This window comes from Neopelma chrysocephalum, unplaced genomic scaffold (genome assembly GCF_003984885.1).
Source record: "Neopelma chrysocephalum unplaced genomic scaffold, ASM398488v2 Primary Assembly neopelma1_147, whole genome shotgun sequence".
Lineage (NCBI taxonomy): Eukaryota > Metazoa > Chordata > Aves > Passeriformes > Pipridae > Neopelma > Neopelma chrysocephalum.
In genome coordinates, this window is record NW_020897809.1 from 4,297,228 (window position 1) to 4,322,685 (window position 25,458).

General features: G+C 36.1%; 1 protein-coding gene across 5 annotated transcripts in view; it reads left to right on the top strand.

The window, feature by feature from the left end:
• CACNA2D3 (calcium voltage-gated channel auxiliary subunit alpha2delta 3) overlaps positions 1 to 25,203 on the top strand; it is a 409,434-nt gene extending 384,231 nt beyond the window's left edge. For 3 of the 5 annotated variants that reach the window (XM_027700390.1, XM_027700389.1, XM_027700392.1), the window contains 6 exons: positions 1,280 to 1,332; positions 2,880 to 2,935; positions 6,668 to 6,779; positions 22,963 to 23,075; positions 23,876 to 23,958; positions 24,795 to 25,203. In XM_027700390.1, the coding sequence (XP_027556191.1) occupies positions 1,280 to 1,332; positions 2,880 to 2,935; positions 6,668 to 6,779; positions 22,963 to 23,075; positions 23,876 to 23,958; positions 24,795 to 24,887 (510 nt within the window). In that variant the 3' untranslated portion in view covers positions 24,888 to 25,203. Of the gene's footprint in view, positions 1 to 1,279; positions 1,333 to 2,879; positions 2,936 to 6,667; positions 6,780 to 22,962; positions 23,076 to 23,875; positions 23,959 to 24,794 lie in introns of those variants that run through there. The other 2 variants (XM_027700391.1, XR_003536951.1) reach the window with 2 other exon arrangements.
• The last annotated feature ends 255 nt before the right edge of the window (positions 25,204 to 25,458 follow it).

Below are 25,458 nucleotides of genomic sequence, written 5' to 3' on the forward strand. Positions count from 1 at the left end.
GTTCAGCATGTAGAACTGAAGTGTTTGTCTCTTAAAAGTGGGCTCTAACTAAACATGTATTGTTCCTAAGTAATAATGAATAAATTGTTTTATACTAAATCATTTGGCATTATGAAAGCAAAAGTATATAGCAAAGTTAATTACTTGGGCATGAAATTTCAGGTTTTCTTATTTGGAATAAAAACAAATAAGATGTCTCATAGGGCTAAAATTGTGTTTTCTTTTCGTCTCTCGGAAAGTCTTGTAGTTCTTTATCTTTTCCTATAAGACAGTGCTTCACAGCTGAAAATCTTTCCTGTCTCAGCTGCTGTACATTCTGCTGGCCCTTTTATGGCACTGACTGACACGAGTTTGTTGCTCTGTGAGTTCTCAGCCGTACACAGAAACACTCTCTGTGGTCCCTGAAAATTTTAAATGGCTGTTGCTGCTCACCAGAACAGTACTGCTTCAGTGAGTGCTGGCTCAGGGCGGTTAAGAATTACTTTAGATATCTGAGTAGTTCTGTTAATATGACTTCTTGTATGTGCCAAAATGCTCTGTTGATATCTAAAAGAGTCTGCAGAACTTTATGCAACTAGGACACCCTAGCACAAATGAGGGAGACAAGGAGAGATTCCTTTCCAAATTTCTGGAAACTGACTTTTCTACCTGAGTTTCTTTCACAAAAGATTAATCTCATTAATATTCTTTTCAAAAATGAAACATTCAAAATGTATTAGAAGTGCTGTAAACACAGGATTTTCAGGGGATTTGCTGTATTTTTAATGATCCAGAAAAACAGAGGAAGGAGGCAAAAACCTACTTAAAGGTAGGTCCAACTACAGTTGGACCTTCCATGTGACACAGATAATCATTTAGGTGAAGTCAAGCTTCAGAAACTATTCCTAGCCTAATTAGGCCGAGGTATTGAACAGTACAGAGAGGAAAGCCTATGAATTGCAGCCCAAGAAAAGCTCCTATCATCTACCCGAGCTGTTCCTTCAGCAATAGCCAGGGAAATAGGAACCCCTAGAGGTTAAAGATTTAAGAATCATTTGCAAAACCTTCCTTTCCCCCTCTGATAATCTGTGGATAAGATCAACTGTGAGAAAAAGGAAATTTCATTACTATACATTTTAATAATAAATATAATAATGTTTCTTCTTCATAAGAAAAAGGGTTGTTTCTCATGTTCCCCATGCATTTGAATATCCATAATATTGTTTTCATATGAAGAATTCAGTTAAGATATAAATGCTGCATGTTTTGCCTTTTTATTAAATGAGTTGCTTCTCTTCAGCCTTATAATGCCTTCTTTGCTGCAGTAAAATGGATTATGACTGAACTTGTCTTGTAAGTAGATTTTATCAGAACTTAATATTTGTATGAATTACTGAATATTTGCACTTTTGAATTTTTAATTATCACGTGTACCTTTTGCATTTAACATACATTATGCTGCTTTTATTATATGACTTGAAATATAGTAATATTTGTCAGAGGTTTTTTTCCAATCTTCAATTCTTAAAATCTGAGCCAATTTTGGCTATATAAATGCACAGTTTCACTTTTATTACGTGGTCTTCACTTATATCTGTATGTCTTTGTTTAGCAGATCACAATATACAACCCAAATTTATTTTTGTGGTTACTGTTAAATTTTAGATAAATGACTGGCTGTTTGTGATGCTGCTTGGGTGGGCTGTTGTCGGTAGAGAAACTTGGTTGCACTGACTCACTGTATTGTTTGTCACTTCATAAAATTCTGTAAGATGGACCTTTTACAGTACATGCCAGATAAGGTGTGCTCTGGATGTTGCTGAATTGTTTTATCTCTTGCTAATTCTTCTGACATTCCCAGTTAATTCATAATGATCATTACCTTTAAGAGGGGATGCCTAAAAAATAACAGAGCAATGTTACATGGAGAAGAGGAAGCCTTAAAATGTGTCATGTTATTAACCAACATGATTTATTATTGTTCTTATCAGAAAGCAGAGCTGCAGATCTCAGTGAATTTTATCTTTATTGAAATAGAACTGTTTTTTCCTTGTAGTCATTTTGTTTAATTGTAAAGCGTATAAGCTTTCATCAAAGTTCAGAATAAGAGTTAAAGTGATTTAACTGAGTGGCTACTGCTAGAGGGCAGAGATTGATCTTAAATGCAGCTTTCAAAGCAAATAGAAGGGAAAGAATTGTGTTAAAATGAGACTGATGCTTCATGTAACAGCTTCAAAAATGTCAAAAAACTTTCTATGCTTATAAGTCTTGTAGATTCACGGGCATATGATGAACTGGATGTTGATTTCACGTTCTTTACACTTAAAATAAGTGATAGACTGACACTTCTCAGTCCATTCTTCCAAGTAAATCATAGTATATTTAAGTGGGAAAATGCATTCTTTACAATTTAGTTAGAATTGATTAGACAGTGGTTAATCAGTCTTTTCTGCTCTTAGAACTAAAATACCTTATTATTTGGAAAATTAATAAAAGAAAGTATTTTATGTGTATGCCTGTATTGTAGCCTGGACAGTTCTAGTCCTGTGGCATTTTACTAGAGTCAAAATACCTGCATAATGAAGATATAATGTTCAACAGTAAAAAGAGTATATTGAGAATTTTAATTGGCACCTCAAATAAGATCAATATTTAAATTAATAATAGCGAAATATATGATTTATTGATAGAATTTTTTCAGAATTAAGTTCTCAGAGGTAAAATGCAACCCAGTGAAAATATGAGAATAGCAGTAGTTGCTAATCTCAGAGTTATAGTAACATGAATTCCGGTTCTATTTTAGCTTTTATTTAAAATAGGATTAACATTATCAAGCTACTGCCAGTTTAGTGTTTTGAAAACATGCTGTGGGCTAATGAAAACTCCAATAATTTCTCTAGGTTCCTTGTGGAATTCAATCTATGCAGTTGGTGGCACTCCGATCTAACAGCAAAAGGTAAGTGTAATTTTTTTTCCAGACATAATGGCAGAAATGTCTAGGTTAAATTGGATTTTTGAAATTTGGATGTGCATAAACTGTTTTAGATTAAATAATAAACATCTGATAATAATAGTTTGTCTCCCATGTCAACATTCTCTTTTTTGTGAATGTTTCCTAAAACATGAGCTCTTCTATGAATAAACACAAAGTGCTCGTGTGTGCTGTACAAATACAGTGCACTGCTATAATGGAAAAGTTAAAATAGTAAATAATGATGAAATATATTTTTAAAAACACTTCCCTTCATTCCAAAATAATCTTTGTGAATAAAACAATTCTTACTGTGCTGGAAAATGCCTTTTAAAAAAAAGTCTGCAGGAATATGCCTATCTCAATATAATTTCATACAAAAATAATTTTTAAGGATTAAGACAGATTTTATGCTAAGCAAGACTGGTTAAAATTGTATTTTGTTTTATGACTCCGTTCAAAATATACATTTAAGTGAATTAAAATTCAGTTTACTCAAAATAATTTTTAAAATGTGGAAACTTCATTTGAAATGATGGAATTTTAATAGTTCCCATAAAAATGGGAAGTTTTCAGTGTAAGTAGTCTGTTAGATTTTAGCAGACTTTTTATGGCATTTTCAGAAGTTGCTCAGAACTAAAGGGCTAATTTATGGGAGCACTGCTCTTCAATTGATGATTTTTTAGGCAAATTGTGCTGGTATAATGATTTAAACTGAATTCTTCATCCTCATATTTGCACATTCCTTAGCAAAGCAGAGGATAAAATTGCTGCTTTAGGCTTCAGTTGATATTTGCATTGCCTGGTATCCAGACAAAATCACATCCAGTCTGAAGTTTAGGTGTCAGGAAAATTGAACATACTGATGCCCTGGAATAATCCAGTATTCCCTGCTCCTAGTATAAAATTTCTGTCCTGGAGCAACCAGAAATTATTGGCAAAGCACATGTCAGGCTACTGCCTAATGTGTGGTAAATGCTGGGTAGGGGGAAGGGTGGAGGTGAGGGTTTGGTCTTCTGAAAATTTAGGTGCATGAACTTATTCCAGCCTTTCCCACACTGATGTGAACTGCACAGTGCTCTGCAGCACTGGAGCTGATGCTTCTGAGATACCAGCAATGAGTCTGATGCAGATTGGGTGCCTACACACGGGTAGAGCTTCATGGGAGCCTGGCAGACACTGTTTGCTCTGGTGACTGCTTTGTGACCAGCAGTGCCTACACAGGTCTCCTAAAAACCAAGACTAACTTTCCAGTGATTTCCCTAATGATGAAGAAAAAAGTCTCTGACACTGATGGCTGTGAGGGACAGTCAGGCTTGCTGTGCTGGACCCAGAAAATGCAAACCAGTTGCTGTTTTGTATCTGAAGAGGAATGGCAGGTTCACCAGCCCTAGTCCTTGGTGTTTACAGAACAGCATAAAGCAACCACTGTAGGAAACAACTTTTTTGGATTTTTTTTCCCATATACTGTACAAATATGCCTCAATATATCCTGACATGAAACATTCAATGGCACTTGCATTGTATGTTAGGGAAAATATCTTTCAAAAGCAAAAATCCCCTTTCATCTCATGAGAATGAATGTCTGATTTGTACTTAAACAGTGCGCTAACTACAGATGAGGCATTGATAACTTGCAAACTTGCTTTTCTTAAAAACAAAACTATCATTACAGCACTTTGATGGACAGGCATGATTGAGGAATTTCAAGTTTTAGTTGACAGTGAAGTTTTAATTACACAAGTCACTTGCTCCATTTCTTTGATGAGTAAGAGTATTGAAAATACCCCCTCGTCATTGGGATGTCATAACTTTTATGGTATGCCTGTATGGTATTGCCCAGCTCCTGTTTGGTTAGATAGCAACAGATAGCTGTTTGGAAACCAGCATGTTTTAGTAAAGCAAAAGGAAGAGATATTTCATGAGAAAGCAGGAGAAAAAAGCACATGCTTAGGAATTATAGGTTATATATATATATATATATATAAAATTAAGTTTTTATATATATACAGAAGAGTACCAAATTTTTCTGTAGATGTTATGTTACCACTAAGAATTTTAATATTTATGACTGCACTTAATGAAATTAAAATTAATAAATTTGCACCTTTTTTTTAATTTAACAATGCTTAACAAAGCTCAGAAAAAAGATCAGTTTCTTTAATATGGAAATTGCTTCCCACTCAGTTTGTGACATTAATGGTGTATCACATATTGTGAAAATTTGAGAGGGTCCACACACACCTGCCCATTTAACAAACCCTACTCTGAAAAGTAGTTCTGCACAAGATCTTGTAATCTCAATCACATTTGTAAATGAGAGAGAAGAAACCCTAAACCTTGAACAATCTCATCATCTTCTGGACTCCAGAGAGGTGCTGGAAATCTGAGACCCATGAATCTTCGTCAGTCTTTTTGTTACACAATCCATATGTTGATAAAAATGAGGGTAGACCCAAAACACAGGTGATAAATTCCAGTCATTCTTTACCAGCAGATAAGAGGAACAGAAGAGAAAGGGAGAAGGTACAGTAGAGCTAGTCAGACAGTTTTTTAAAAAAATACTTAATATGTGACATACTTAAATATGTCACAACCATAATGAAAACTTCAGAAATAACGAAACTCTTCTGACCAACTTTAGTACCTCCTTTGAGGTACTCTTTTTTTTATTATGTACAAAAACTGTGAACAGTTCAGAAATGCATGTCCTGCTGTGTGATTGCAAATGCAGTTGTGGTGGTTCCCTTGCACTGCACAGTGGATGCACCACTCGCTCTGAAACAGATTATCTCCAGTGGAAGATCTGTCCAGCCCAAGAGCCTGTTTAGTGTAATCTATTTTTGTCATACCTCATCTTGTTTTCTCACTTAGCAATTAGTTTAAGATAGGTTGAACATTTGTGCTGATGTGCAAGTATATCTCTGTGTTGAGGAACAATGAAGGTGTGAGGAGGAAAAAGAGAGGGAATGAGGGACATGCATTGTTTGACAAATACTTCAGCGTGAGAGTCAGAAGAGCTGCCTTCAGTTCCCAGCTTTGCTGCTGTCCTGTAGTTTGACCTTGAACCAGTCTCACTGTTTTCTTGTATCTCAGTTTCCCAATCTTTAAGATGTAAATAGTGACTCTTTCTTTGTCCTGCGAGGGCTTCAGACTAAAGAGTCTTCATTATTAGTATTTTGGGAAGCAGATAACATTGGAATTGGGTAAAGTAACTCTTCTAACTCCCCCATCCACAGAGTTATTGTAGCTGATGAAACCTTGCAAAGATTCCCAAGCTGTAATCAAAAAGAAGTGTTTTGGCTTCAGTAAAATATACCAAAATTTTCATCAAATAAATGTAAACTCCCATGAATAAAGGTTAGTGATGCACAGCACCACTGAGACAAAAACAACAGTAAATCCAGCTTGAATCTGCACAGAAAAAATGAAAACTTGTGCATATGTAAAGTGGGTTGGCAACGGCTAAACCATTAATAACTACTTTAATAGTAATGTCTTGCAAAATTACATTCCATGGATAAACTTCTTTTTTTTTTTTTTAATTTAATTGAAAAAATAGTGTTATGCACTGCCTAGGAAATCTCACAGGGTGGCAGAAGCTGAGTAACATTTCCGTTCTCTGTGAGCTCCGCAACACAGCATCTCATGTTGTTCCCAATTTTGTGTGCTGTTCTTCCCATGTTAACATCAAGATATTTTTTCCTGTGCCTATAGCGCAGAGGTTGAAACAAACCCTAGAGCCCTGTGACACTGAATATCCAGCTTTTGTTTCCGAACGCACTATAAAGGAGACCACGGGGAATATTGCTTGCGATGACTGTTTCAAGTAAGCCCTTTCAATATTTTTTTTATACAACTGTTTGTGACAAAGCAATAAAACTGAATTATTCAAGGCTGTGCTGAAGAACGTACAAGTCTGTTATGTTTTGCATTATGTAATGACCTCTGTCAGGGTGTCATTTCTCTTATTACAGGGGTCATTTAAAAATTTGATGCTCTTAAATTAAAGTGCTGCCTATTATTTTCTGCCAAAAAAAATGTAAAAACCAGTACAGGCTTATGTTAATTTCAAATAGTGAATGCTTTAAGACTTTTCCTATTTGCAGGCAGCATTCTAAGGACATTGTCTGTAAGATTGAGATGTGAAAAGGTAAGTGCTGTTCAGGCTCCTCAACGGGAGTGAAACCCTGCTGGATAGGTTAGGAGTTCCCTTGTGGTACAGTGATACCTGTTTGTTTTACTGGAATGCCAAACAGAGTTTCCTTCTTAGAGTTATTGGGTTGAAAGAGTGAGAGAGGATTAAATCCATTCTCTAAGTGTCCAGTGCTGGGAAGCTGAGTTAATAGTAATAAATCTCACATGTCAGTGCTGCAATCTTGTCAATTCTGCCAGTGCTACTGTAAAGTCATCCCTCATAGGGTTAAAAGAAGAGAAAGACTTCAGTGTAGCTTTCCTTCTTCACAATTGAAATTTCTTTTCTCTGCATTTGGTGGCTATATTCAGTGACATTTTGACTGTAGTTCTGGTACATTGTAATGGAAGAATTGCATAGGTATTGTTTATGCAAATTTCTGTACCTTGAGAAGTCACTTCATTGGATTTCCTTTATGCTGAGTAAGTTGTCATCATAAAGGAGATGAGTATTTACAGCAATAATGTGTCTATCAATATAAATGTCAGGAAGAATTTATAAGTTAAACAAAAATTGCTATAACACTCTCTCTCTCCAGGCTAAATCAATATGCAATTAGCAAATAAAGGTGAAAACTTTGTCACTTTGAAGTCAATAGGTGTGCTTCTGGACTTAGTCCTGTTTTTTCTCCTTGATATTTTCAATATTTTAAAACAGGAAATAGGAGTAAGTACACTGGAGGTAAATTTTTGGTGCTAATATTGACTTTTGATTTGCTACTGACCAACTTTTAAGTATAAGAACATTGTTAATGTCTAGTATGAATAATTGGTTTTATATGGCTTTGTGGGATAGAAGTATGAGAGTGCTTTGTAAATTGATGCTCGGGAGCCCTTTAAGCGTAACAATAGGTCCCACTGACTGAAAAGTACAAACTCAACAGAATCAAGCCATGCTTTTTCCACTTGACATATCAAATACAATGTAGGTTACACTGCTATGAGTGCTTTGTGCCAGCATTGTAGAATTTCAGCTGCCTTAATTTGTGATAATTTTAACACAAGATTACTAAGAAGTTGTGCAACAAATTATCATGCATCCCTTGAGGTGTTCAAGGCCAGATTGGATGGGGTTTTGAGCAATCTGGTCTAGTGGAAGGTGTCCCTGCCCATGGCAGGGGGGTTGGAATTGGATGGTCTTTAAGGTCCCTTCAAATCCAAACCATTCTATGATTCTGTTTAAATATTGCAAACAGACATGATTCCATGGAAAGAAGATTAATTTAACAGGACTAGGTTTTCTCAAAGGAGTGCAGATTCTAGTCTGTGTTCTTAGGTAACTTCAGGTCAAAGAAACAAGTTTCAAAAATAATACAATTCTGCAATACTTGGAAAGCACCAAGTTGGAAACTGAGTTTAGTGAAAATTATAGTATTTCAAAAAAAATGCACTAAGATCTTTTTCATAGAAAAACATTTTGTGTTCCACAGTGGAAAAAAAAATAAAAGAAAACCCTGTAAGTTACAAACTGATCTCAAGGCACCCATTACTTCTCTCCACAAGCAATGGCAAAACCTAAAGAAATAATCCAGAAGAACTATTAGATTCTCATGGGAAAATTGTTCGTTATACCATTTACCCACTGTCATTAACAATCTACAAATTTCATCTAAGATTGCAGACTACATTGGATTCCAAATATTTTTGTTATAACCCAGGACATTTTCCCGCAGAACAGCTCAGGAATTTGACCCAAAGTCCTTTGTAGACCTACATCTTCTGACCCAGTTTTCCGTTTCATGGCTTTAGTACCAATAAATATTTTTACAAGCAAGTGTATTGCTTAATATTTGTAATTTAAGAATGATGGGCTCAATCAGTCAGAATTTAGGTTCAGTTGTATATACGACGAGTCTGGCACTGACACCATGTCCAGTGGTTAATCTGTGCAGCATCTGTTGCATACCAGGCTCTGATTCAGATCCCTTCGAGTCAGTGGGATTATTTTCTGTGTCCTTCTTGGATCACATTATTGATTAATCTGTGATATATAATTGCAAATATTTATTTCAAATAGAAAAAGATACTTGTAAATATTTAGCTAATTATACACCCCTTGGAATATTGAAAACCTATTTGAAAGGCACTAGGAAAGTCAGTGTATTGTGAACAGGTTTGCAAACAAAAGTTGTGCAAGTGCTCTGCTTCAAGTAAGTTGTGTCAAAAATTACTCAACTCAGTGGCTTTTGATCCTACAATGTCAGGCACTAGCACAGAGCCCTTGTCTGAAAAAGGAGGTTAAAAGCAGTCTTTTAGCAGAAGTAAAAATGATGACTGACATTACTTGAAACCATATCCTGTTACTTAGATAAGGCATTTTGGTGCACAAATACTGTGGTTTTGCTAACAAGGTCATGTAGTGAGAGTCCAAGGCTCAGTTTTATTCAGTCCTGGGTGAGCTGTTACTGATCTTATAGAAATACTCTGCACCTCAGTTGCCAAAGTAAACAGTTACCAACTATAGTAACGAAAACTCTCTTATAAACACTTCCAATCATAAATTTAATCATGGGTGCTTGGATTTAAATCAAAGGGTCCTCAAATAAATGACACAGTAGAAAGGGCTACACGCTAATTGCTTTGTTAGTAAGTGTCTCACCTTTTCAGTCACCTCTGAGAAACTCAGTCAATGGAGGGGCACCTGTACACTTAAGCAGGCTTTGAGTCAGGCACTAAATATATACAGACATATAAAATGCACTCTCTGTATGTAAACTTATCTCTTACTAGCAAAAAATAAATGCTACTTTGGGATAAATTGCAATGTTTAAAAATGATTTTCAAAAATATAGGTTTTATTAAGAAAGCAGGAGCCTGAAAGAAAATAAGAATTAACATAAGAATGTCATTAGGGTCAGGGTTTGGCTGCCCCACCCCATAATTTGTTGTTATTCAATATCCCAATGATTATTAAATTAATCTGTTATTTAAACAGCAACGAAAAACAAGTTAACCCACATTTTCTAAGCACTGTCAACAAGAGAGAAAAACTGGGATTTTTGAAAAATCTGAAATGTTTTCATATTTTCCAGTGAGCTATTCCACTTTACAACAAAAAAAATATTAAAAAACTAAACCCCATTATGTCTGAAAGCTCATAGGATAGACTATTGAATGTCGTATCACAGCTTCAATGTTAGAAATAGTGAATTCGTAAAGAGAAGTATTTTTTTCTTTATCAATGTCAACTGGCACTCTGTGGAGTCAGAGTTACACTAATGCACTTAGTATGGGCTTTAAAGGTGTTGTGCTGCTCAGAGATGTGGTTTTGATTAGACATTAAGTTCGAAGTCTTTGGCTAAATAAGCATCTCAGTGCTGCTTGTAGTTTTATGAGGTATTACCCCAACATGACAGCCAATTTTAAATGTAAGTGTGTCAATTAAAGTTCTTCAGCAATGCTCACTGGTTACATTACCAGGTTTTGCCTTCTGGTGACCTCATCATTGCAAATTGTAATTGCACTAAAATTGTCTAAGGAAACCATCTTAGAAAGTCAAAGTTGTTGTTATAAATTAGAAGGGATGATGGTTGTTATGATATTTGACTGGAAAAATTTAGATGATCTTTTACTATATCCTCTCGTTTGTAGAACAAACAAAAAAGTTTTTGCCTATTTGCAAATCTTATTTATGTCTGAAAATTCAAATTTTTTCATTAAACTTCATTTAGGAAAATACTATTAATTTCAGCTATAACTCTGGCTGCCTGTAGATCTTCTGTAGATCAGCAACTTACTTATCTGACTACTTATACTCTAAGTATATATATTAAAATTTCAAAGGTGCAAGGAACCAGTTGAGTGCATAATTACCATATATGTGTGTTCACTGTAAAAGCTATGGGTATACAGATCATGCAGCAGTTGCACAGTCAAATGCTTAAAAATTTGCCCTTTTAACCTCTCCTGTTCATGTGTGATGACATATTGGACTTGGATGAAGATCAAAAATCTGGCCTTACTTCCAATGACCCAGGGAGCAAAGCCCCCTTCTCTTTTAATTGCAGCACTCAGGGGTCCACAAGGTCAATACAGAAACCCCCAAGAAACTGCTTTGTTTCCAGTTGATTCTTTGTGCACAGTCTCGGGACACAAAATAAAGAGAAAAGTAAATATGAGAAAGACATATTCTCACAAGGGAAGCAGGGAAGTATGTGGCTACAATCATCCTAACCCTGGGAAAGATTTATGTGTGTTTTAATTATGCAAGATGAATGTGTTTACTTTGTTGACTATCACAGGTAAATTGCCTGTTAAAATGGATAGGAACTACTTATTTGAATAAACACTGTCCTATATATTATGTCTTTGGCCCATTGGGGTGTTAGTAAGCAGACATTTATTTAACAAGGAAAATCATCAATAAACCAAATTACTTCTCTTACTTTCTTACAGACTGGGCATTGAATGCTGTTTATTGTCAATAAAAGAGGTAAACGGGAATGGAACTGTAGTTCAGGGTGACACTGAACCCTTTATGTGTATCTATAATGACAAATTTCAAACTTGTCCACTAAATGAGCAGATTTGGCAGTAACAGATAAATAACAATACAAATTAGATTCAGATTGTTCAGGGCATGAGTATATTAGTGTCAGGAATAGTGCAATCTGCAGCCGTTAAAGTGGTAATGGTTTTTAAAAACCACTTAATCTTGAGACACACCACCATTTGCTAAAATATTTCTACATTGCTCTCTCAGTAGAAGCTTGCCAAACTGCTGCACTTGATCATGTTTAAAATGTGTAAATAAATACCCAGTTCAATTTACCATGAAATAAATTATCGTTTGCCTTTTCAGATGTAGTTAGTTTACTTCTAAACAAATCATCTTGCCACATAAAACAACCAAAGCATCGAGGGCCAATTTCTTCACATTCAGAGCTCTATCTGTGTGCAGCAGAATGTCCCTTTGTATGTCCTGGAGTTGTTAGGGCAGTAAATTGTAGTTGGTCTTCTAAAAGACATTTTGGGCTGTGTTCCTTCTACTGTATCCATCTTCCATGACTGTGAAGAAAGGGTTCTCTATATTTCACCAGGCTTTGTTTAGCCTGCGTGTTTCTGCATTCTTGCTTTTTCAGCAGCCGTGCCAAGTACCTGGGTGATAACATGCACGTGAATGGTTTTGACCTGTGCCCATATCGAGTCACAGGTGTGCTGTAGGCAAACTGCTCGTGGGTGATCTTTACAACGTTGAACAGACCTTAATTTCAGAGAGATTGTTTAGATGTGCATGAAAGTCAAGGAATATCTTCAAGGGAAACTCCGTATTTTGCGTACCTCAGTGGTTAATCAGTGAAGTCTCAAGAACCACAAGCTAAATATATAGAATTGTCTTGTCTGAAAATCTGATCTTCCAGACTTGCAGAACACTTATGACTGTTAAAAAGTCTTTAAATTTGAGGCAACAGCAGTATTTGTAGAAACTTATCCTAGCCAAAACCCCAAAGCTCTGGAAGACCTAAAAATACTTTTTTCCCTGTTCTTTCCTTGTAAAAACTATCAAATTATACAATTTAAACTGCTAGAATTGTTTATTAAAGGTCTTTATACTTAGCTTAAAATTTTATATTGTGCGTTACCCACACATCTCCACTTGCAGGCTGAGTAACTTTCTCTTCACTTCAAAGGCAACAGTGATTATAATGTTTGTCATGCAGGTGCAATTTAAAGTCACTGTATGGGCAATTTAACTCTACCCTTTGATAATGTATATTTTGAATGACCAGTTCAGGAAACACTGTAAATTACTATTTTCATTTGAGAAAAAAGGTATATAAAATAATAGAGCATGACATATCTAAGCTACCAGGCAGGTCTATGCCTGCCAGTCATTAGTTTAACAATCCTTTGGGCAGTTTTCAAGAATGGGGTATTTTTGCTTTCTTGGGGTTTTTGTTTTTAAATAGACAAAAATGTTCAATATTCCTTTGTTTTGTTTTGTTTTGTTTCAGAACTTTTTTATTATGCTTGTTGAATTCATGAGTATTTTAGTTGTTTATACATAGAATGCCACCCTATCCTGAGAATAGTCTTTCATTGTTATCTCAGTTTCTATGTATGAGGGTGCCCCCCCAAAAATCAAAACCATGGAGTTTGTTTGTTTAGTTGACAAAAACTGTGTAAATCTGTACTCAGTTTCTCGATTTGCTTGGCATTTTAATCATCACAAAAATCTTGGAGAATGAAAGAATCACTATGGATCAAAGGAGAAAAAGTATATTTAATGTAAAAAAATTCTGACTATAGTAACCTGTCTAAAAGGATATTTTTAATGGCAGGAAATATATTGAATGAGAGGGGGACTCTATAGAGGGAAGAGAAAGATGAGGAAAAAGTGGTCTTTTCATGCAGATATGTGCAACTTTTTCTTTGAGAGGCTTCATAGCACTGGTCGTGTAAGTACTGTAAAAGCTTGGAGATACGTGGGTCGGCTTCCTGGACATTCAATCTGTTAATGTTGTCTGAAGTTTTTGCTGTAGGTTTTTTTCTAACAAGCAGGATGAGATCTCTTCTAACTCCCCAACTCCCTACTTGTGTCTTCCAAATGACACTAGAGCTGGTTTGCTTGAGAAGTTTATAAACGCAACCTCTGCATGGAAAGGTGGTGATCTCCACCCATACACTGTTCATGGTTAAACTCAGTACTCCTATAAAATGTGAATACTTGAAATTTAACTGAATTTTAGTTTTTATACAAGCATTAATAATTATTAACCAAATGATAGATAGCATCTGATGCAATGAAAGGATGCTTTGTAATGATAGGGGATTTATATAGAACTAATCAGTAATATATATTATATTTATCAACATTGGATTGGAATAGGAAAAATTATTAGAATTGAGAAACAATGCAATGAATTTTTAAAGCCAGGCACACTTGTGAAGGATAGCTAATACTAGCACAATAATTTTATTTTATAATGTATTCATATTATATTATACTCTAATAAAAACAATGCAAACATGGCAAAGACATCTGCACGTGTAGCACTTCTCTTTATAAAGGATTTGAGAGGGCTTAATGGATATTTAAAAGCTTTTAACTTAGAAAAACAACATGAATCTTAAGATTTGAGAGCCATGCAAAAAGCATTTGTATATTACATAAAATAATAACGAGTTTTAACTGGATACAGAGAAGATAGCATGTATTGTACTTAATTCTTTCAGATGTGGCCTTCACAATCATTGCTAAAGTTTCTATTTACAGCAATAGATGAACAGCCCCTTTGCAAAACACTCTGTGGGCACATTCACTGAGCAGTTTAGTTCTAAGATTTATTACACTTTTAATGTGAATCTCCTGATCATTTCTGCTTTTTATACTTCAGTTTCTCTTGTGTAACTCTTGGCTATGGTCATATTGTAGATTAGACTAGACCTAAAGCTGTGGAAAAGAGTAGTTACCAATTCATGCAATTCAAAATTTACTTTCACAATGTCATATGAAATTTGTGAGCCTTCCTAAACCAGAGTATACCAACTGGCTTTTTAATCTTTAAGTTATATTTAGAACCTAGCTTAGAAATCATACAGTATTTTAAAAACATAATCTGAGATGTCTCTCAATACAAACCGCAGTTATTTAAGTAGGGCTGCAAAACTCTGCTAAAAACCCATTTTTGCTAACATGCTGTAGTAGAACTGCATTTTCCAGCCTGGGTAACTTCTCTGACCTCTCTACTGTTGTTCTGTTAACCCATGTCACTGCAAAAAAGCTAATTCCAATGTTTTAGAGACCTCTGATATGATTTGCTTTGTTCCAATTACTGTGTCTCCTCCGTTGTTCATTGTGAGCTTAGAATCAGGTACCCTCTCTACCTGTGGACACCCACTTATGTAATATTCAGCTCAGGTTTGTTCAGGGGTGTGAATGTCAACTCATATTTAAAGTTTGTGGGATTTCTGGGCTTGCTGTCTTTGTAAAAATTTTGCAGTCCATTTTAAACCTAGAGATCTGAAGCTCTCCATTATCTTACACCCTCATACGGGACAGCAGCTGGGCTGAAAAGGTTATGACCACTGTACTCATTACACAGAGTAACTTTTGTCACCCTAAAGGCTGTACACTCAAAATTTTTGGGTGCTTGTAGCATTTCTGTTATGCAATTGGTCAAGTACTCATATTTGAACATCAATTATCGGAGAAAGCATCCCCTGACTGAGAGTGAAAGAGGATCCACACTTCTGGGGTTTCCTGTCTGAAAACCCACAAACATTCAGCACACACAGGAACAGCGAGGATGGCATCGCTCATTTAAATCCTTGGTTCTAAACTTTGCTCTGAGTGTGTTTGTACTGACATCAAGTTGTGCTACAGTCAGTCAGGCTCTATTTTGCTAGCATGAGGTCAGGGTCAGATTACAGGCCTGAGGCTGGGAGTTTATCTGCCTCTTTTTATATGACAGAACCACTAGCTGATTTTTTTATACACTGCTCCAGCTCTCAGAAATGTTATTATTGGCATATATGTTATTTTTATAAATTGCATTAAAGATATTCCATTCTCTATCATCATTTATTTGGAAAAAAACCCACAGAAAACAAGTAGCGCAACTTGACTGTGATATAAACATTTCATTCATTCATTTAAAAAATATGATAAGTGAGAGAAATGTGGGTTGGAAATGTGGCCAGCAGCCTGGAAAGCACATGATAGGAGTTGGGAAATAGCAAAGTGGATATCTGCACTTCAGCTGAATGCTTAAAGTTTGTTCCAGACCATTAGGGTTGAACGTTTGCAACCAACATTATGTGAGTAACATATTTGAGTGCAGAGCGCACAATATTTTCCATTTACTGTACCCTGCTCCTGGTATGTTTTTTCTTTCTCTAAAAAATAGGAAAGATCAAATTTGACAGATGTGAAATGTAATCGCAAAGTAACTACTCATCTTAATCCAAACTACTCAAACATCATTAATGGAGGTTTGCACACAAAAAATACACTGCAAGGCCTGGAGGGAAATGGCTGAATTTACAGCAATGCTCAAGCACCAGAGCACTTAGTGAGGACTATTTAAGTTGAGTACCATGGAAATTCAGCCTACTTTTTCACATCTTTGTGTATGTGTTTAGGTTGCCAATTTGAAAATATTATTCTCCCTTTGTTTCAGTTCAAACTCCTCACAGTGAATTTCTTCTATTCTTTATAGGATTCATCTGCATGAGCAAACAACTGGTATTTAAAAGATCTTTTCTATTGCCACCTAAAACTGATTGGTATGACTATGTATGTGCAGGAGTGACATATTCTAACACAACAATGTGTTATTATTCTAATCATTATTTGAATGTAAGTCCCCCTGTGACTTTAAACAATAGTAATAGTGTTCCTATGGTCATTAAAGAAACAAATGGAAAATACACATATGGGGGTTTTTTGCCCTTAAATCAGGCTGTTAAAGCTCCTGAGCATGGAATTAAGAATGAATCTGAACAGCTATTTAAATATTTATATGACTAAAATCCCTCCTAAGCCATGTGTTTGTCATGACCATATATTCTACTGTACAGCATCTGTTGTCATGAGCACAGATATAACAGCAGTGTATTTTTGTAAAATTAAAATATAATATTGATTGTAAAATACAGCATATAGATCAATAATTATTACTTATGAACAAGGGTGTTTTGAAGCAAAGTGCAACAATTAAGTATTTCTGTGAGAAAACAAGAATTAATTTTTTAACAAGAAACACACAGCATTGTCTTTAGACAAATTGAATACTTTTAATGTTGTTGCTGTGCTCAAATCCTCCTCCAATTACAAAGAAATATCTTCCATTCTTCAGGATAATGGGAAGATATTTCCTCTAAATTTTTTGATTCCACAGGCATAGTCTTATCCTGTAAGTGTCTTCAGGCTTCCACACTGCTTGACATTCAATTTGTTCCCTCAAACACTTTTCAACCTTTACAACTGTTTGAAGAAAACAGGGAAAAGTGGTTCTGAAGATCAGAGATTTCTGAATGCTCTCAGGAGGTTTATTACCATTCTCTGTTGCTGAAACAAGTTGTGTAGTGGTGTCACTGGCCACCAGCTTATGGCAGCATGTCTGCAGGCCAGGAAAAGGAAAATAGTTCAGTGCAAGTGACCAAGAAATGATGGTATTTGGGATCCTAGGTCTGAACAGTCCAATATGACTGTTTCATGGCCCACCCTCAGTACCCCATAAAATATGTTGCATTCAACAGGTTTCCTTAAACTTGGGTGTTTCTGGGACTATGTAAGTGGCTGCTTATTAGTAGGGAAACCTCAGGTCTATGTTCAGTTTATATTCTGTCCAAAACTTAACATCAGTGGAGAAGGAAATGGATTACTTCTCCTGCATGGAAATACAGAGACTAGGCTGCTTAACAGGAATATTGATTTCCTTTAATAGCAGATGCTGCAGTCAAATAGTAGAGAGTAAACAACTTAAAGGTTAGGTTTGCTTAGCTGGACAAGACACATCTCTAGCGTGTCTGAACTAGAATTACCTTGCCTGTTATCGATCCAGCTATGCTAGGAAAGGAAAATTGAAGCCAACAGCATTTCAGAGACAAGATGTTAAGCCTACCACATATAGATTTTGCATCTTATGATTGAGGTATTTGTAGTGAAGCAATGACCTGCATTAACAAACCAAATATGTGACTTACTTCGTAATCCTCAAGTTGGCCAGTAAGCTGGACAGATAGGGAGAAAAAAGGGCCCAGCTCTACCTTGCTCCTTCTGTGCCTGTTTGTATCAATGTGGGAGGTGCTCCAAAATCCCTAAGGAGACAAGCTGCAGAGGCCTCATGACACAGCCACCTCCTGCAGCCGCTAGTGACCTACTTCCATCTATCCCTTTCCCAAAGGACACTGCTTGTCCTGTCATCCTGTCCTTTTCTCCATCTTGGAAGATCTGCCTCCCTTCCAGAGAGGTTTGTCCCTCTCCCAGTTGCCTTACTAATACTTTGCCACCCCAGAGGTTCAGAGATTGGAAGATGAAAGGAAGATAAAGAAGCACAATGTGGAGAGAGGGTAGTGTATCAAGGGTAGTGTCAGCTCAGTCCCCACTCCTCTACTGTATATATTCTAATTATTTATCCTTACAGGAGAAAATAATTCTTACAGTAAGAAAAAGAACTGACATTTTTGGAATTAGGTGGGGGAGATTTTTGATTTTTTTTTTTATCCTAAACATAGTCTTTGGAAAAAATTATTATGATAACAATAGAATATATATTGTAACTGTGTGAAAAATTTTATATGTACAAGCAAAAGGAGGAGATTCAAATTTAAAAAAACCCCAACCAACTAGATTTGAATGTAGAGTGCTGGCTCTTTTAGAACAGGTGTTGCAGCCTGCACTTAGCTTTAGGTATCACGTTTCACCCTGCTCAGGATGCATTTCTCTGCAGGATCACTATTCATCCATTAGAGAGAAGGACCCTCCTGCAGAGGATGACTCAGATCACCGAAGCCAAGCTCCTGCTCTGAATTATCCTTGAATAGTCCATGTCTCTGCATGTGCTCTGTCCAGAGTTGGAGGTGATTACCCTTCTTATGTAGGAACCTGAGTTATGTGCATAAAGGCAGCTGGTGTGACTGCCCTCCAACATTTGTACTACAGTCCTATTATGATGATTTCCAAATTCTAGGGTGTGTTAAGGAGTTAGAATGAACTGACTCTCTGTGGGAAGAGTCATTTAGCCACCAGACACACGCGCTTTCTTATCGTCTTCATAAGCACAACTTTACCAAACTTAATTATAGTTGCAGCAGTACTTGAATTCCAAGGCTCTTCCTATTTCATTCCACAATGAAATATTAATTTTCAAGGAGCAGATGAAGTATTACTTTTTAAACAAATATTTACTATTTCAAAGTAAAACATGAAGCTGGGGGTTTTTTCCCCAGATCAATTTGTATGATATTTGTGAAGATGTTTTTATATGGACCAATACAGAAATAGGTTAAAAAGAAACAGATAATGTGTGTGTAATATGACAAAAGTATTGTGTAATGATCTGACTCAAAATACAAACTTTCTTGCAGATTTACTCTCGGTTCTTATTTTTTCTTCATTAACAAAACAGTTTGGCATGACTAGATTTTCTTCCTTCTTCTCTCTCTTCCCCTTTCAAGTATTAAATTTCTTCCTTCCTCACCTTCCCCACAAAGTTAAGAAACAGTTTGTTTTCAGGTCTGTTTTAAGCCTCTGAACCTGCACGTCAAATAAACCAAACTAGTTCCTCAGTGGATGAAAGATGGAGGAGAAATTGTTAATAAGCTTCTTATTGACTCAATGTGCTTCAGCAGGAACCCCAATAGTTTATTCTGTTTTATACTTGGAGATATATGCAAGGCTATTTCTGTGCAACCACTGTCAAATGATGGTGATGATAGTGGTGTAAAGGAAAAGGATTCAAATCAAAAGATTTACACTACTTAACACAAAAAGAGCTTTAGTCTTTAAACATGCAACATTCTCCATGATATTAAGGCAAATAAACATAGACTTTCTTTTGATTGTTAAACCAGCAAAATGTTCAGCAAACCCCTTTACTCAGTCCTTGAGACTTGGCTTCCATATTGCCAGTGGCACAAATGCCAGCCTAAACCAGCAGGTGTTCAGAAATAGTTATTGTAATAGAAACTTTAGAGACTCACAGTGGACCTCACTAAAACATAATACCATTTTCATTACTTTGTCAGCAACTTTATTTCCCACTGCAGCCATGGAAGCTCTTTGCTGGAGTTTTTTCTCCCTTGCAGTTGAACCTTGGCATGCAGAGCGAAACATTTTGGTGGAATGTTTCGGTCTTTGAAAGGCTTTGGTCTGACTGTGTTCACGCACCTTTTGTTTTCTCTGAATGTTTGGTTCCTGAGACTTACTGGCATGAATGTTCAAAATGAATTTTAAAGATGCATATGCATGTCACCATGGAAACTGAAGGCCCAACTCAAACAGCAGAGCTGCTGCTGGGATGATTGTGTGCTTTATCCAGCTTGGGCATGGAAGCAGTGCCATGTGAATTGTCTGAACAGCCACACAGCAACTGCAGTGGTTACGACTGGCAGAAACTTCTCTACCATTGTTCTGGTGAGGGTAAGGACATCTCATGACTGTGAAATGATCCTAAATTAAAGCAGCTGAAAGAAGTATACTTGCTTGTGCAAACTATTAATAGAAAAGAAAGATAAAATGGACATTCTTTTGCCCTTACTCATTTGTTCAACTCAATCTCGGTCTTCAATGCTCTGTCTTCACTTGTTGGTATGTTAATGCTTTGCCTGTGGCCTCACAAGTCAATGACTGGTGAGGACTCACACTTGGCTTTGCAACTTCATTTCAAGATTATATTTGAGAATTGTGAAAGAGAAAATATTCATATCCTGCTTGTGGAAGAAAACATTTTCTTTTTAATTTACCTCTAGTGGGATGGACGAGAAGCTGGTTGTTTCACTTTGCAAGATATTAGTTATTATTGTGCTCTATGGAAAAAAAATGCTGCAGTAAGCCAAAAGTTTCATTGTTTTGTGGCTCTTTGTGGCGGTCCTATGTTCTCTGGCAGTCACCATAAGGCTAGACATTTCACAAACATCTGCACTAGAGAAACAGACTGTAGATTTGTAATAATATTCACTATTTGGTAAACTGAATCAGTTTAATTAGTTGATTCCTGTGATATAATTCCTAGAATAGCAAAGGGGTTTTTTTACATTGCCCAATATATTTTGCAGTTCCTTTAATTCATAATTTCCATCAATCCATGCATATAATGCGTTCCCCAAATTGATGAAGAAGTCAAAAATTATGAAGGCTTGTAGTAATTAAGTGAAATAGAAAATTTTGCTAGACTTGGTAGTGTAGTTGTATAGTAATTTACTCAGCATTGTAGTTCTGTAGTTGAAACTTTCTTTCTTCTGGGTTAAAGTGCTTATTTTTTCATCACAGCTAGGTAAAGTGATAGGAAATTTTTTTTCCCCGCTCTCAAGTTTGAGGAAGCAACAGTCTGTACTGTACAACCTTACAGCACCCCAGGGAAGTGGGTGAAAGAAGAAATGAAATGGGAAATATGCCCACCTTTCATGAAGTGGCACCTTTAAGCCTGGCTGTGTGGTACATGCTTTTCACAGGCTTCAGTATTCAGCTGGGGGTCACAAAAAAGGGTTTCACAGAGGGCCTTGGATTTGAGCCCACTATAGATAAAACAGAAAAGTAATTACCCCCTTCTTAGCAAAAAGAGAAATTAATCATTTAGCATTAAATTAATTGTTACAGCACTTTATGCCCTTGGGGTCCTTTTCTGAGCTAGTTTTAAAGATACAATAAATATGAGTTTCAGACGGCACAAAATCCAAAGTGTGCCAATTTCTGGGAATAAAAATCATGTTTTTTCTATCCTTTAGTGTTTGATTAATTCATAGCTGTTTTGAGAAATTCATGCATTACAATTTTGGTGTTATTGTCTGCTAAAGATTTTCCCTCCTTTCCTTTTATTGGCCCCATTTCTCCCACACACAAATCCACAAAGCCACAGATGCTCCATTACAATGATGTCAGTCTTGCTACATGCTCCAGCTGTTTGGTAGGTACATTTATAAAGTTCAGCCTTTTACATTATGCCATAAATGTATATTTCATGTATAAACATAAAGCTAACATATTGCAGATCACTCTAAGTGTAATTTTAATGGAGGTTCAGTAAGTTTAAAAAATACTGAAAAGTGTTTAATCTTTCCGTTGGCAAGATTTTTATAGTAAGTTTTCCAATATTTTTTTTCTTAGGCTAGGTTTGAATATTCCCTGCCCTCTCCACTTTTTCATCTTCTGTGATCTTTGGAAAAAGCAGGGAGTTATTTTAGTAAGACAATATGTATTTTAAAGAAAGATGTCTAAGGAAAAATATGTTTCTCTCCACATCTTCTTGGTGCTCAAACCCTCACTTAACGTTCTGTACATTTACCAGCAAACCACACTGAAAAACACCTTATTCCTGGAATTGTCAGATTTCAATGTTATTTGATATGGCAGATACTCTGCTGATATGGTATATAAATTCTAACAGATTATTTTAAAAATTCATCAAGAATTGGATCTGAACCCTTTCTTTCATTGTGTCTTGAATTTCAAAAAAATGCCAAACAGTGCCTGTTTGGCTCTGCCTTCTGCCCCTTTTCTCTATGGTATATGCTTAAGGGTTCAGCTCATTGAAACTTTGGGCATCCTCTGTGCCCACAGGATCCTTCCCTGGTCTCCCCTGGGTGTTTTCCTTCTTATAAGCCGTGTCTTTGTTTTTCTCTCTCCTTTTTAGTTGCCTACTTTGTCTTAATTCAAATGTGGTGCTGAGCTATCACCATATTTGTACCACAAAGTCATTATTATTCTAAAATGAATCTCTCCACTTAGAAGATTTTGAGGCTCAATCTCTGTTTTGTTGGCTCAGTAATAAAATGGCTGTCAAGAGGACAGATGAAAGCTGAGATCAGTAGTTTCTGTTTCTTCAAGCGAGACCCAGAGTGCATAAAGGCCCTGATACCATTGTAGAGGCTAAAGTTTGGGACCATGAGCTATCAGTACGTGGCTGCAGAAGAACCTTCCTTATTTTTGGGGTTCAGTTTCATTCCAGACCATGAATACAAAGCTGGGTGTACATAATAGAGTGGGCATTGCCCAGTACCTTCTGCTTCTACAAGGTGTGGAGATACAACAAAAAGTCCATGATACTTGTGATAGTATTACAGGCAGTGTTGACAAGTTCAGAAAACCCTAACAGAACCTGTGGCTCAGAAATGCAAATGATGTCACCGTTACTTGTTTTCTTTTTGATTTGCAGGTCTTTTGTTATCCAGCAAATCCCAAGCAGCAACCTCTTCATGGTGGTAGTAGATAATGAATGCTTCTGTGATTCTGTCCCACCAATTACTATGGCACCTATAGAAATAAGGTATATCCTTTTATCTACAAATTTGTCAGAAAGAGATTCAAGATGCAAATATTGAAAAATCTCTTATGATGTAAAACTTGCATTGCATGACATCATCACCCATAAAGTGCTGGTACTGTTTGAAATGAAGCCAACTGAGAATGTGTTCTTACTTTTTTTTTTTAATGAGAATTCACTTTTTATTTTTTTTAAACAGCCAATATGAATTAAGCAAACACATTATGTGGATCTTTAGGTAGAATAACGTCATAATCATCTTTAGATAGCTGAACACGTTACAAATTAGGCCTTAACTATGTAATTTCCTTATAAGAGTTGAGTTCCTGATGTTGGAACTTATAAAACTCCATGCAATAGAGACATCTCTCTATTTTAGGGTTAAACTGGAGCATTGAAAATATTTCAGAATCCTGCTTTCCAAAAATATAGCAATGTAACAAAGTAAATATATCACTTGAGTTTTAATTGCCCCACTTCCTATTTTGTGCTGTTCTGTACTTCAGGATTTGTTTTCTGCCATAAGCTGGAATTTGCCAAAAGCAGCCTGCAGTGTGCTTTTGTTGCACACTTACAGAAAGACAGGTTAGCAGTGTAAGTGCACGTGATACTGTCAAAACTATGGAGAGGAAATCACTAGAATTACTTTCTTTTTCTTGTGGTAACCACACGTATCACCTTGGGGTTCTGATGGAGAGGGAAGAAGGAGCTAAAAGATTTTCACTGTATTCATTTCAACATAATGAATTCATTTCATCCCATAAAAATGCAGTTCTCAGAACATCTCTCCTTAACTGCCTTGTACATAATGAATCCCTTAAATGTGAGCGTTTAAAATCTCAGAAGATAAGACGACGCCCAGAATCTTGTCATGGATTTCACCCTGAAGTAAGTTTCTTTTCCTTTCTTTTGGACTCTGGTAGATGTTTCATTTCTTTAAAAAAAAAGTAAATAGGAAAACTATCTTCCAAAATGAAACGTCAGGAAATATTCAGAACACTCAGTATTAAGAGAAGTGAGTTACATTGTAAGTGCTGCAAATGTTTTTTGTTTTCATGTTCAATGTCTTGACTTGCTGCTTTAGCAGACTGCTTTGTGTCATGTAAGAGAACGTGGTAGGATGTAAGCACAAACAGGCAGCCAGGAATATCTGAGAACTTGCTCTGGCTCAAGCACTGACCACAAGATTCCTCATTAGAGATGGTTGGGAACTTTGTGCTGTTAATGTTTCTTTCAGTAACTGGTGGCAGCAGCTCAGCTGTCATGCAATAGTCATTATGTTCATATAATATTGCTTGGGAGGGAGAGTGATCGCTCTGCTACACGTATTTGCTACTCTGTGCTCTGCATAACACTCTTTGTACATGCCAAGGAGATCTCGTAGAGACCGAGATGTGATTACAGTGGCTTGTACAGCAAATGTTCATAGACATCCTTTTTACTCTGGAGTAGCTTTTTCATGCCTCTGACGGTGTAATGGAATGTAGAATGAGACCTAAAATATGTTGGGGAGGGAATTTGTAATCCTTGTTGGGAATGCTCACTTTCAGTCTACAATCCCCACCTGTTCCACTCAAAAGGTGCACCTGTATTACTTCATGAGTGTTCTTCATGTTGTTTGCACCAGTGTTCTTATGCCTCTGAAGTTTGGTAAATAATCATAATTGAGTGTAATGGCTTGTATTTATTTTCATTTGTTTGTTTGTTTGTTTGTTTTTCTTTAGGAAAATGCAAGGGAATGTGGTGGTGTCTCAGGCCTTAGTGCTAAACCTTCTCTTGTTCTTCTTCCTCTGCTATTGACAATTTTCTCAAGGTGACATTGACTGATGTGTTCAATTGGCATGCTAATCCATGGATAAACTGTGAACTGGGAAATGGTGCAACATAGAGGACATGAAATATAGTCAGAGCATCAGCATTTCATGATTTTAAACTGTTGGTGATATAAATTCCTAAAGATATGTTGAAAAAAGATTTATCTTTTTACTTTGCGAGTCATGCAGATGTGAATTTGGCATATGGTAGTCATGATTCATCAAAAAAGGACTTGGTAGATAGAGGTGACCATCGCTTTGTCCATTGAAAACAATTTCAGACTGTGTAATTTTTTCAATAAAGTATATTAAAATCACAGTTTCAGAGTGTATTTTAAGTATGCTAATATATATGTTCCAATAATGAATGATGGGAAGAAAATAAAATAAATGGAAGATCTTTTATTATGCTTTTAGCCTGTTTCTGAAAAGATTCAGAGAAGAAGATGTGGAGATTTTACAATAAGGCAGAATAGATTTTATTAACAAATAAGTAAACACCTGTGTGTGTATGAAGGTAACATGTGGTGCTGAAATATAGTGAAGGTTTGGTTTCTGGAAATAGCCATAAAAC